Source organism: Symphodus melops (genome assembly GCF_947650265.1).
Source record: "Symphodus melops genome assembly, chromosome: 21".
NCBI lineage: Eukaryota > Metazoa > Chordata > Actinopteri > Labriformes > Labridae > Symphodus > Symphodus melops.
The window spans coordinates 15,581,837-15,596,414 of NC_136711.1; the positions used below are offsets into that span (position 1 = coordinate 15,581,837).

A 14,578-nucleotide genomic window follows, 5' to 3' on the forward strand; every position below is an offset into this window, starting at 1 on the left:
TGTGCAGTCGACGGCTTCACATCATTAAGTGCTGAATGCAGCTCCATTCATCGCTTCTGTAGAGTGCATTTTGAAACAGAGTGTCTGCGATCAGGTCAGGGTTGTTCTTTTAACTGGAGGCCCCCAGTCTTCACATGCCAATGTTCCATCTCTACTACTCTACCTCCTTCAGCTCCAGCACTCTATGAAGGTGAGTGGTAAAGCACGTTGAAATGAGGAAAGCAGATGTGTTTACTAGTCAGAGGGAGAGAGAGAGCAGAAGCAGCAGATAGCCCCAGGAGACCAGGGAGAGCACCTCTGAGCTGGACCAAACACAGCTTGAGCCCAGCCCCCCCCCCCCCCCCCCCCCCCCCCCCCGAAAGTAAAAAAAAATCCCTGTGTACGTGTGTATCTGCATGTGTTGTACGGTGGCTGACAAGGGCAGACATGCTGCAAACTCAGATAGCGCAGATGTTGAAAAGCAGTAAAAGTCCCCAAAAATCTGTTTGAAGCGTGTTTCATACCAACGCATTTACTCGTCTTTTTTGCAGCATGTTTTTGTTGTTGTTGTTTCCAGTTTTCCATTTATTTTTTCATTTTTAGTGGACAAGGCCTTCTCCATTGCGGCTCCCATCCTCTGGAACTCACTCCCAAAAAAAGCACTCGAGACACCCCCACACTCGCTCCCTTCAAGAAATCCCTAAACTTCACCTTTTCACTCTACCACTATCTCTCATCCTCTCCCCTTACATTACTCGTTTCTTTTTTGTTTTTGTTTATCGGTTGTTGTTTTTGTTGAAACGTCTTTGAGTATTCAGAAAAGTGCTATAAAAAAACACATTAATTTATTATTATTATCCATTTGTTTTCCCTTATTTAGGGCCGGACTGGCCTCCTGCTCCTCTACAATGTTTTCCATGTCCTCCTTGGAGATCCAGTGGCGTTCCTAGGCCAGATGGGGTGTTCTGGTGTAATCCCTGCTATGAGCTTTGCATCTGCCCTGGGGTCTCCTCTAGCGCCTACAAAGCATCCTGATCAGAATTATGAGCCACATAAACTGGCCCCTTTGAATGAGAAGGAGCAGCAGACTTACTTTGAGTTGCCTCCAGATCTCTGAGGTCCTTATCCTATCTCTAAGCCTGCGCCCAGCCAATATATGGGAGACGGTCATTTAATTTCCACAACCAAAGTCTGTTAAGTTACCAGCTCAAGGTCATGACCTACGTGTAAAGGTTAGAATGCAGATCTTCTGAAAATATATTGCATATTGTTCAGCTTTGTCAACACACTGATGTGATGCAATACAATGCTCTCATGCTGGGCCAAGCAGTCTGTAGATCAGGATCTATTTTACCTTCACTTTGTTCTCCATCTGTGCTTCTTTTACGTCCTTCTTTCTTTAAGGGACGTTTTCCATAAGATTTTAGAAATCAAGCTGCAGGGATTGGCTTTCATTTAGCCTCAACAAGTATTTGCTAAGTTGGACACTGATGCTGGGTGACAAGGCTGGATCACATTTGGCATTCCAGTTTATCCCAAAGTCAAACAAATTGTTAAGATCTCAAAAATGTTGTTAATGCTTTCAGCACCAGCATCATCATTTCACATGAAAATGTAAAAAAAAAAAAAACATGTTCAGTGTGAATCTATTTATAATCCTCACCTCCTGTGGCAAATGTTTCCAACAATACCCCAGCATAGTTTGAGATATTTAGAGACAAGGATATATTTCAGATAAGTTTGGATTTGGTTATTCAGTGGATTTGAGCCAGAGCAAGTTATGTCTGTAGAACTGCAGCAGAGCAAAGGTTGCACCTTTACCATCAACACTGATTGGACATCCACCTGATTGGAAAAAAAAATCCTGCAATTCTTGTGACTCCATTAAAGCCTTTTATGGTCAGAGATGTTCTCCTGCAAATGTTTTCTCATTTGGAGAATCAATCAGATCTAAGTGAGAAAAACACGTTAAAAAATTCCCGAAGAGGTCTTCACATTAAACTGAGAAAACATTTTCCTACGGACCTGATAATGTGGGCACATCAGTAAATCCTTTCTTCAAGAGTTTGCCACAGCTGTTTAAAAGGTAGCTATGGCTGTCAAGACCAGTGTTTGTTGTTAAAGGGGTCAGAGCCTGAAAATTATTAAGTTGTTCTAGTCAATACAGATGTTATCCTTTAAATTCAAATCCATCTTCATTTATAAAGCACGTGCTGTACACTTTAAAAATCAGTAAAAAGATGATACAAGTGAACTCAGTGTGTGAACTATGCAATTTGTGTGAAACTGCACACACACACACACACACACACACACACACACACACACACACACACACACACACACACACACAGTAAACTGAATTGCTCTCTTCCTTACACACTTTTGGCACGAGACAGATAAAGGCCGTATTCTCTGCCACTTAATCAATCAAATCTAGCCCGGATTTTTCGCCTTATTTTCTGCCTCCCTGTAATTGCATTTCTGTTTCGTGCGGGCGATGAGTGCGCGCTGTCCAAGGTGCTGCAGCAGCGCGCGCCCCGCCCATCCTCTCTCTCTCTCTCACACACACACATACACACACACTTATTCCTCTCTCGTGCGACCACGTGACACACTCCCTCTGCCGAGTCTCGCGGAGAGCATCAGACTGCACCTTTTCCTTCTCAAGAAAACGGAAAGAGAGAGAGAGAAGAGAGAGAGAAAGACATTGAGTCAGAGAGAGGAAGCGCGAGAGAGGAAAAGGAGAGAGAGAGTGAAAGCGCGCGCGCGAGGGGGGAAACCAATAGCACCTTGTCGCCTGGAGGCGAGCCTGTGATAATTTTGTCCCTGTCCGGTAGACCGGCTCTATCTACCACCGGGCGAGCCTGTGCTGTTTCTTTTCTCGCGGCTGCCAGTTTCTTCTCAAATGGGAAGGTAAATCGATGAGTCGCGCGCCGCACTGTTGCCACGGAACCAACGGATGTGCTTGAGGTAGGTCGGTTTTCTGAGCTGTGTGTAGACTGCACTAAGGAAAAACCGCTGGTGGGTTATATTTAATTTACCGGGGCGAGGCTGTCACATCCCCATTTACAGGTTGTGTGGTGTCAACTGAAATAGTAACCGTATGAGGGGGGGAAAAAGTAATTACCGTGTGTAACCAGTTCGCTCAGCTGTAGATAACGGCGCAGGTGATGATGAGACTCAACCTCCGGTGTAGGCAAGTAAAGGGCGCGTAGGAGGAAAAATGGAGACGAGGTATGGCCGCAAATCGAGAATCGATATTTCAACCGCAGTCACTCACCCCGTCTATCAATAACTGTGATGTCGCCTCTTTTCCTTCGAAGATTTGAGTCGCGGGGGAGAAACTGCGAGTAGCTTTTGTCTGTTTGTATTTGTATTTGTACATATTCACTCGGGGTGTTTTTGTGTGAATGTGTGAATGTGTCCAGTTATTAGAAAAGCAGCTCTGGTGTCGTTAATTCGATAAAGGGACGTGGTTTGAGTCATCCGCCGCAGCGCGCGAGCTGCTCTCGCTCTTTGTGATGAAGCTGGCGCGAGTTGCCAACAGCTCACCGTCATTAAATCCTTTACAAATAAGACGAACTTTAAAAAAAACCCAGCAACAGCAAAACGATTTGTTTGAGGTTTCTCGTTTAACTCTCATAAAGTAAAAAAAAAAATGTTTACATGATGTTGGCAGTTGCAGATAGCCTGTGCCACCTTATAAAATTCTCCTGCGGCATGATGGGAGCCTTACTGAGGAGCTGCTGTTTGTGTATTTGCGCGTGCCTTCACTGCACAGTATGTGTTAGCTTATAAGACCTTATATGTGTGTGGACTTGTGTGTAAGTAAAGACTCGTTTTTATTGTATGTCTAGTAAGTTCAGTCTTTTTGGGGGGGCTTTTTAAATGTGCAATATGTGAAATGTGATGATGAATTGTGTGTGTGTGTGTGTGTGTGCCCAAAATGCATGAGAGAGAGTAATTTGAGATTTATAGCAGGCTTGGGTTGTTGTGTGTGAGTGTGTTTGTTAGAGAGAGAGTGTTTTTGCACGAGTGTTTGTGTGTGTGTGTGTGTGTGACCCTGGTTGATTGTGCTGTCTCTGTTCTCTCTGTAGGTCGCTGGAGAGAGTGATGACGTGGCAGTGAGAGACACACATACCTCACTTTTACACACATAAACTCACAAACACACATATTGGCCCACACACACACAGACTTTAAGTCTTGCCCTACTAAGACAGGAAAGAGGGGGAGAAAAAATTCAGCTATGACGGGGTCATTTCTCTCCATTACCAATGTGTGAGCCACAAAGCCACACACACACGTACTCCGTGGGGAGTTGCCTTCATGGGGGATAAGGCCCTATCTAGGGCACAAAGATGGAGTTTGCATCCTATTTGTCATGTCTCTAACACTCACTCAGCTGCACACAAAAATACAACGATCTGGAGTCTCATATGTGAGAAGTGAAAAATGAAAGACTGAATGGAGAGAAGACACTGACCATCCCAGAGAAGACACGAACACCGTGAGAGAAAGAAGATTCCCACAACTACTGAAGGTCGGGGGGGAAACCGCAGATTGACTCTCTTCTTCAATGTGTAATCACTTCCTGTTTTAAAGAGAACCCCTGTAAAAAGCAGGGCACACTAGAGACACATAGAAAGTGTTCAACGAAGTGCCCTACAGTTGTCACCATGAGCTGTAGGCTAGAGCGAACATCCCAGCTCTAGCCTCTATCTCCTGCCGTGTGTGTGTGTGAGTGTGAGAACGGGTGTGTGTATGAGTGTGATGGCAGTGTGTGTTTGGGCGGCAGCCCCCCTACTTTTCCTGGGGCTGTGCCTGTGTACTGTTGGGGGTCAAGCCCAAGGCGAGGTCCTGGAGTTTGGAGGCGTGTCCAGCCAGTGGGGGCGGTTCCCAGTGTGGAATGCCTGCTGTGAAAGCGTGCTGAGCTTCAGCCTGCGGACTCACAGCCAGGAGGGCCTGCTACTTTACCTCGATGACGAGGGCTTCTGCGACTTCCTGGAGCTTTTGCTTCTCCACGGCCACCTCCGCCTGCGTTTCTCAATTTTCTGTGCTGAGCCGGCAGAGCTGCAGTCAGGCGTGGCGGTGAGTGACGGGCACTGGCATGCAGTGCGTGTTAAGCGGGACTGGAGGAACACCTCGTTGGAGGTGGATGGACGACTGGAGGGATGGGCAGAAGTGAAGAGCAAAAGAAGAGATATGACAGTTTTCAGCCACACCTTCATGGGCGGGGTGACTCCAGAACTCCACTCCTCGCCGCTGCGCCTTACCTCCCCTTCTGTGCGGGAACATCCCGCCTTCCGTGGCTGGATCACGGCAGTAAACATCAACGGCTCACTGGCGAATCTGGACAGCTCAGAGGGTGTCACGGTAACAGCTGGATGTGGGCCGGACCACCAGTGCCAGAATGGAGGGGTGTGTAGTGTGGTCAACGACCAGGCCGTCTGCGACTGCTCCGACACCGGTTACCAAGGCAACGACTGCAGCGAAGGTAAGGCCCAGTACCATGCTGACCCCATCATTAACATCTCATCTTTTACGTACACAATTACATACGCCATACACCCAAACACAAACAAAGACAGTTCAATGCCGGACACAGGTGCTGCAGTAGATAAATATGATTCATTCACACCTTCACCAAGTGCCTTCAATTCGTGTGTTGACTGACAGCCTTTCAAAAACAGTGGAAGACATACTTACTGGTTATGTTTGATATTGATTTTTTTATGGTTGCCAGTAGAGAGTATATACCACTTCAGCAGAGAGTTTAAAAGTGTGTCCAGTTTAGGGGGTGCTGGAGCTAAGAGCCTGATTCAAGCTGCATTCAAGCTTGCGAGTGGAGATCTGAGACGAATTCCTGGAACTGAGTAAAAAAGCTTTACCTGACTGTTGGCAGCGTCAAAGCCTTGTTGGGCTCAGCTGGTGTGTTTGGCAAAACACAATAAACCATATAGATCCATTATTATGGATGTGGCTGTTGGCTTGCATTGAGAGACTTTAATTGGAAGTTGGCTGAGAGGCTGGAAATCAGTGGCTGTTACATGGCTGACATCTGGCAGCCTGTGTTAATGGATTTGCATTGATTTTAGTTGGCCCTTCACAGGTACAATGCAAAGGGTGTTGAAATGAAGTGTGTACAATCTATAATCTGCCATTTATCTGCGTTTGCATCCTGTTAGAATGCTGTTGGTTGTGTACAGTATCTAAGTATGTGTTTTTACCTGATGAAAGAAGAAACCGTTTCCTGTTGGTTGTACTTTATAAGTAGTAAAAATGATGAAGACAAATGGCCTCATGGATAAATTAAACTTATTTGCAGGAAAGGCTGAAGAAAATTATGTTTCACAAATGATATAATATCTAACCGCTACAAGAACTACCTTTGTTTAATACTGTCAAACAAGCCTTTGGTCAATACAAGTGCCAATATACAGAACAGGGCTTGGTAATGACGGCCATTACAAAATGAAACAGCTGCTTAATGAACTCAGATACCTTGTTATGGCCACGACTGCAAATGCTTGTATTTCCCTTGCACAGTTGTGTGCGTTGTGAGGTTCATTTGAAGCAAATCTGCATTCCTAATCAATAGCTCTTTCAGCGCTTGTACCCCTCTCAGCTCTCAGCCCCCTCTCAGTGATTGATATTCTTATGACACACATTTGTTTAGACGCCAAAACCCGGCAGAGTGTCCTTGCTGTGTGGCCGCAGTTTGTCACCGACTTGGCCTCACACCCCACCCAGCACCGCTGTAAGCATCACACCTCGCTTCCGCCACCCACCATGTCACACCCTTGCATTTGGTGAACGGTGGGATGGCCTAGGTTACCATGGAGACGTGACTTATAAGGAGACCTCATGCCAGGAGTGATCCTCTGTCCTTGCTCTTCCTCCCTAACCCCATACCTCAGCTCCAGTCCCCTCCTGCTGGACTCCTCGGCTGCTGGCTACCCCAAACCAGCTGTTAGCATCCTCAGGCATCATGTCTGCCATACAAATCTACTTTCATTACATCTTTTGGTGATGATTGTGTATTCATCTTTGTATGTTAAACAGTCATCCTTATGGTGCTACTCCTAATTATCAGAGCAGGTGAGGGAGCGAGTTTATGCTGCTTAAATCATTTGACCATAATAGAGTTTAGTGGCGCTGCAATGAGAAGTGATTAGTTGCTCGACAGGAGATATTCTGCAAATACTTAAATAATAGTTTTTTAAACGAAGTGCAGAAGATGCATATGTCATGTGTTTCAGTTTTGGGTCAGTGATTATACAAAACAAACATGATGAATTCATCAATCATAATTGTAGGTTGTAGAAGACAATCAGTTAATGTGTGATTAAAATAACTTTAAGTTACATATTAAGTGCAAACCTGCAACATACATGTACTGTGTTCAGTTATTTACCTGAGCAAATAATAATTTGATAAATCAAAACAACTGTCAGATTGATCCATAGTGTAGTGCTCGCCTTTGCATGTGGGGTGTCTGTATATTCAGGAAGTGACAGGTGACGCTATGATCATCTGCTTGCAGACACACGGTGCTGCTTCGCTGAGATTACGTGTGATCCAAGTCAGTCTAATCCAGTTGGCTGTTTTGCCGCTGGTTAGGAGCACAGCGGGAGACGCAGACAGCACTGATACAAGCATACCTGAACAAAAACACATCTAACACAAACATACAAGCACATAGAGAAAACATTCACACAGCTTACGGGCTGCAGCACCACCATTAGTCACATCACCACCAAGTTACCTGCGAGCAGTGGAGCTGTGCAGGCTGGATGGGAGGTGCAGACATTTTGTATATAAAGGCCCTCACCAGTACCTGGTTTGGACTGGCACTGTCGCTTAACAAGAGGCTACTTCGACCTAATAAGGGTTCTGCTTTATATTCCTAGACCTTCATTTCAACTGTGAGTGAGGCCAAAATAATGCTGTGGAGAACAAGTGCTAACAGTATATTTTCACTCAGCTATAGCAGCTGATATAAGTAGTTGTACTCATAAAATGGGATTCAGTTAGAAGGGCTACTTTAATGAATATACTGTATACATGTTATATAGGGTGTGCTGATATATTTGTTTTTCATATAAAAAGCTTATAAAACTTTTGTTTTTAGGCAAGATTTACTTTATTGTTTCTTCATTATTTGGTTTTTAAGATCAGCTGAGTAATCACAAAAGGTTTTTTTTTAAACAGATTGAATTAGTAGATTCAGTAAATCTGTATGTAGTTCTTCCTCGTGAAATTGTTTTCTCCCTCGATTTATTTATTCATGTAATTGTTTTATTGTCAAGCCAAATGATGACAGAAAGACTTACGAGACTTATTTCTTACATATTTAATCGTAACAAATGGTCTTACCAGATACAGGCCATACTACAATATTTACAATCTTATACCTTTAATACAATATAAAGTTTGAAGCATTTATTATTATTTTTTGTCCAACGGGGCAATATGCAAATTCTGAAATTTGCATATTTAAATGAATCAGAAAATCTCTACTGACGATAACACACGATGGGGAGTTTTTCATGGTAGAAGTGCTGTGACGCTGAAATAAATGACAAATAATCCTTCCAGCTTTTTTCTTGGTATGTCTGCAAAGTTTCAGACTGGTGTTCTGTAGGGATGCATCCTGAACTGTGCGGGCGTGTAGCTAATGGCTCCAAACAATTGTAAATTATTTGCTCCCTCTATCTTCCTCATAGCAATGCCAAAATAATATTAACAGACTACATATACTATTTTTATGCGTTGTGCAGAGATAGAATTGTTTTCCTTACCACTGGGAAGTTTGCATGTGACAACTCTTAGAAGTACTGCAGTTTTTGCATCTCTCAGTTTTTTCTCCACTCTTAACTGTGCGGCTGTTAGCTGTTATTTTGTAATGAGGCTGATTTTCATGGAAAGGAGATGGTTTTCACCCAAATGACTGCGTAATGTTACATTTAAGCCCAATGTGTAACCCAATTCTGTTTTAACATGAGATGTCGCACCTCAATTGAAGCATTAAAGTCGGGGACACATGAGCGGACTGCCTGGCACACACAAACAGAGCCCATTCAAAAAGGACTAAAATGCATGGAAGATAGATGTACTGAAATCTGAATTAACCTCAATTCACAAGAGCGTATTAAAAAGTGTTGCATTCCTAATGTCCTCTTCCCTCGGTTTCTCGTATTAACGTTTCAGACTTTAGGTAGAAAATGCAGCATCGTTTAGAGTGTAACAGAAAGAAACATGTTGGTAATTGAGAGCAGCTTAATGGCTGCTGTAATAAGTTACTTCATGTCTTGTCATCTGTAACTCGCTGATAGTGATTTTACAATAACTACTGGACATCAGCTAAAGAAAGAGATTCAATGTAAGGAGCATTCCCACATTTTCAGTTAAGATGGGGTCTGTCTAATGAGACCTGAACAAGTAGTGGATAAGGGCCAGAACGTTTAATGGACATCAGACTGCAACAATTATATGTTGTGTTTGTTTGTTTTTTGTCGTAAGCCTTTATGAATCATAAAACTAGTTCTCTGGAATTAAAGGACAGTCTCAAAGGATGATTGATGCCCTTTGGAGTGCTGTGTTGTGCTATGGTTGACTGGGATAACTCCAACAAAAGGATAAGTAAATAACCATGCATCAGAATCAATCCCGACTGGTCAGCAGAAAATACCAACCCATAGTGTGACAGTAAGACATCTCTTTTCAGGGGCACTTAGGGAGGAAACATCTCAAAGGCTGTGCCTAAGTAAATATTAAGTGGATGAAAAAGAGAGTAAGGGCTAAAAGCTGAGGTCAAATTCCCCTTTTTGGATAAACATGTTCATAGCACTGAACGTTTTCTAAAATGATTGCATTTGATGCGCTTACATATTTTTAAATGGCTGAAGAGGTGATCATTATTTGCGTCTATGTGAGTTAAGGCTGAGCAGTTCTGTGAGAGTCAGGCAGAGGCGGCTATAAAGGTTTATTTTTTACCTTGAAATGATTGTTATTTTGAACCCAGCCACCTCACTTCAGCGGCACAATAAAGCTCTGAGATAAAATTATAACCCTCTGAAAAGTAGAAGAAAAAAAAATGCAGTTATGAATCTTTTATACCGAATGAATGTGCTCTGCTGACGGAAACAGTGGATCTTCAGGACAGTGTTTGAAGCCAAAAATAAGCCATCTGGCTGTTGCAGTGCAATTTCTGTGCATGTTAATGTTAACACCATATCTTTGGCTCTTTGAGATCCTCTTTTATTCAGCCCATCATTTTTAAGATAAATGACAAAACACATCTGTTAAGTTATAAACACTGTAAGCGTTGTTTTGTCCTTGAAAAGATTTCATAATACATACTTAACATGGAACATTTCTATTTATTTGATCCTATTTAAGGAGTATTTTTATTTAAAGAACCAGTACAGTATATAAACCTGACACCTAGTGTTTACAATGGGTACTGCAGGCTAAATTCAAAGCATTGATGAGAGCTGCCCCCTCCTCCCTACAGTCGATGTGCATGCAGGTTGCCATGTCGCGGACACTGAAGCCTCCGTCTTTTAATTGGCTCTGCGTCTGTCGCTCTCTATTTTTCACAAGCAGCTCCAATCTTTACCGCAGTCTTTTCCACGTTTCCGCTCGTTGAGCTTTTAAGGAAAACGCTGAGGGTCTTTGGGTTGTGAAGAATCTGTAACATCTGAACGACTTTCATCGCCGCCGCAACTCCTGTTGGTCTGGCATGTGCCAGGCAAACAGAAGGAGGGGGGTTCAGAACGGCCATGTGGGGGTGCAGCTTACTTCTCTCTTAAAAAAGAATGATAATACAGACAATTCTGGACCAGTATCGAAACTTAGAAGGTGTTACTGGCTGCTGCATTGTTGACAGAGAACCAGCATTCCAACATATCATGTAATGTCAGATGATATCATATCCGTTCAGGAGATATCTGACATATTATCATTTCTTTATTTTACAAACGGGTAGTTTATTTTGTGCCATTTTATATATTCAGTATGTTGACATTGTGTATCTGGCTGTTAATTCGAGGGCCTGTTTGAAATTTGTCCCTTGTGGATTAAATTTAGAGAGTGAAATATAAATTGTGTTTTGCCATTCTGCTAAAAAGTAGAGGAATATTTCATCTTTGGTCCATATCATCCAGCCCTTCTTTATCCCAATGTGAGAGGACACGGCTACATTCAAGGAGCAATAATCTTTTGTATTTTTGAGAATAAATAGTATTAGGTATATTCAAACAAAAGTCAGCAAAGAACGTGCTGAGTTATGCATGAATGTAATTACTGTCTAAGCCTCTCTGCCCTCCAGTGAAGGCAGACTGAACCTGGCTTGTTAGGCCTGGCCTGGCTTGCATTGTCCTTGAGGGCAAATTGCTGTTAGCATGCTAATGGCTCCACCTGTTTCTGCCATGCTACTAGCACAAGGGCAGAGGCAAAGGGATGAGTCAGATGAACTGCACACACAGCTCCGAATGCACTCACACACTCGCACAAACACACTCTGACATGCACAAAAAACAAACACACACTCTCAGTCCCAGTATTGAACCATGCATGCCCCTTGTCCTCTTCCTGCACTGCTAATCCATCCCTACATGTTTCCCTGCTATTTCACACCATAGTAATACTGTCATATTCAATGTAACTGTATGTGCGTCTGTCCGTGTGAAAGACATAGAGATTGTTGTGTGTGTGTGTGTGTGTTTCTATGTGTGTGAGTGTGTGTGCATATTGCATGATATCTGTCAGGGGGCTCTGGAGAGAGGAAACTGCTTCAAGGTAAGTTCTGGGGTAAAAAGGCTCTAAAATCCAAAAAATTCCAGGTAGGAAAGTATATTTTCGCCCCACAACCCCTCCCCCCTCTGTATCCACAAGTGTTGATTGGTGTGCGTGAGTGCGTGCGCTTATACAAGTGTATGCACACATTCTTAGTCATAGGGAGAGCATTCGTTCTAATGCTGACATGTAGGTATATATCTATGTAAATATAGATGTATAGAGACAAACCTCAGTTTTGGCTACCAGTGCAGCATGGTATCCATTGTGACGTTTGTGTGGACTTCTTTGCATGTATGTTACCCCTGTGTAACACTGGACGGGTGTGCATGTACAGTAAGTAAGTAGCCATGGTAACCATAGGGCTTAGCATGCATGTTAATGAATGTCTGTCTCTCTCTCTCTTCACTCGGCCGCAACACCTTTCCAGATCACAGCTACACTCCAGGTAGGTTGCACTTTCTATCTATCAATCTTTTCATCTAACTGTCTGTCTGTTTGTCTTTCTTGCACTTCTGTCTGTGTCTGTCTGCCTTCAGATTTGCCCTCTTGCTCTTGACACATATCTTCCTTTCTCCTCCTCTCCTTTTCATTACTTAATGTATGTAGTTATTAATTAAGTACACATTTATTTAGCTCTGTTACTTTCTTTCGCGACCCTTCAGATAATTGAAGGTGTTGTCCTTTTTCATTCATTTCTCTGCTCTTTTTGCCTTTATTCTGTTGTCTATAGTGTACATACTGTACTGGAAAGCTAGTGTAAATGTTTGTGGGTCTGTGTGGGTATGTGGGGATGGGTCGCTGACAGATGGTAAGTTCTACATCCCATGTGCAATCATCCGAAATGGCCTCAAGGTTACTGAGACAAAAGCACACAGAGATTCTGTTCTGTATACGACCTAGTTCATTGCTGTGTGCAAACGTCTGTGATCATACCTGTGTGATGCGTAGGATCGCTGCCTGGGAGGAGTAAGTGTCTTCAAGTCATTTATTTTCCATTTAGAAAAATTGAATAATGGAGAAAACAAACACATACACACACACACACACACACATACACACACACACACACTTTAACACAGAGCACTTTAGCCATTAGTGAGGTACTGTAAGATCCCAAAAACACATATATGCACAATCACATACTTCACACTCCATGATCCTTTGCTGTGCTGACTGTGCTCTTGTTTTCTTTTAAGGTCTGGCACACCTGATGATTGGCGACCAAGGTATGGCCTCCTCTTACCTCACTTCCTGTTGTCCTCTGCTATACCATCATCCCTCTATCTCCTCACTCCCACACTCACAACTCCCTGAATCCCTCCCCTAATTCATCCCCAAATGGCGCTGGAGGAAGTTGTCTCTTTAGGCACTGAACCAAGGTCAGTTTTTTTTTTTTTTTTTGCTCTGTAATTGAGATTTCTTCATTTTTTAAAATGGTCCCACATTCGGCTTCATCAGAAATTTCAGTTTTGATTTAAACTAAAACGGATGACCGGGGCTTTTGCAGTAGAACAATTAAGTAATATCAAATGAAACGTGTCGTTAAAGGAGACTTTTTTTAACGGAGTGATGCGCCTGAGAGCAACTTCTGCTGTGATTTATCCTGATATCATGACTGCTGATGTGGGAGGGGTGTAGGCGGCTGCAGCTTGAAAGCGCTTGGCTGGCTTAGTCTTGGCAGGTCATGGGGATGGAGCTAAGGGCCGACTGACTCCTTGAATGGTTTGAATTAGTTTTTATTCTTTCACCTCATTTCCCTTTCTCTCATCTGTATGTAAGGGTTCGATTGAAGGGATGGAAGCGTTCGAGTGTGTGAATGCACAGTGTTTACATTCCGGTATGTGAGCATGATGTGCTGTTTGCATCACGGTTTTAAATCAATGACTGCTGCAGTTTTCACAGGAACACTCATCCACATTTATCTGTGGCTTTTTCATCGAGCATCCAGCATGTCGTGCTTTACCGTCGCTGGTGGTCACATGGGCTCCTGCTCACACAGTGTTGAGCACATGTCGATGTGAACAGATTTCTGTGAATGAAAGCAATGCTGTTTACCTGACCCCCCCCCCCCCCCCCCCCCATCCATCCAAGTTGTCCTGTGTTTCTGAACACTTTCATAAACACCAGCCCCTCTGCTCTACCTTTTTGTTCAGTGATGAACAAACTCACTCTTTCTTGCCTTCTTTCTTCCTTTTTCTCTCCTTTGTTCCTGCCCTCTTTTCTCTATATGGGACACCGCCCTCTGTGAATTTAGGAAATCTCAGAGGTACCTCCCCTTATTTTCATGTGTATGGCTAAGTGGCTGTCTTTGGATGGTTTGGAAGATGTTTTTTTTTATTTTGGGTTGATTCAACTCATCAAATTTGGAAGCTTGGTTTAGGCTCTAAGATTCAAAATATGAACATCTAGGTACCACTCAAATAACAGTTTTAGCAACATTAGATTGGTTAGATATAATTAAAAAAAACAGCTGTCTGAAAAGTTTATTACTTATCATGAAATGTAATTATTGATTTAATTAGATTGGTTAGGTTTACTCAGAAAAACTTCTTGGTGAGGAATTATAAAACATGTAAGTCAAAACATACACAACATGGCTACTATATGTAAATTAACTACTGCACTGTGGTTAGCTTACAACATATTTCATTTTTCAAAGATTGAAACATAAGCTTCATAAAATGGATCAACATGAACTATGGCTCTCTTTACACCTTGCATCAAATATACATGCTCACACTAAGCATGCAACCATTCGAAGTGTCAGACAGAAGATCCTGTATTTTACACC

The 14,578-nt window shown here is 42.9% G+C and overlaps 1 protein-coding gene across 18 annotated transcripts in view; it reads left to right on the forward strand.

Moving 5' to 3' along the window:
• The first annotated feature begins 2,544 nt into the window (after window positions 1-2,544).
• The window catches only part of nrxn1a (neurexin 1a), a 56,895-nt gene continuing 44,861 nt past the window's right edge, over window positions 2,545-14,578 (forward strand). For 5 of the 18 annotated variants that reach the window (XM_079334264.1, XM_079334266.1, XM_079334277.1 and 2 more), the window contains exons 1-4: window positions 2,545-2,952; window positions 4,080-5,479; window positions 12,215-12,232; window positions 12,984-13,013. In XM_079334264.1, the coding sequence (XP_079190390.1) occupies window positions 4,747-5,479; window positions 12,215-12,232; window positions 12,984-13,013 (781 nt within the window). In that variant the 5' untranslated portion in view covers window positions 2,545-2,952; window positions 4,080-4,746. Of the gene's footprint in view, window positions 2,953-2,983; window positions 3,217-4,079; window positions 5,480-12,214; window positions 12,233-12,983; window positions 13,014-14,578 lie in introns of those variants that run through there. The other 13 variants (XM_079334278.1, XM_079334265.1, XM_079334276.1 and 10 more) reach the window with 6 other exon arrangements.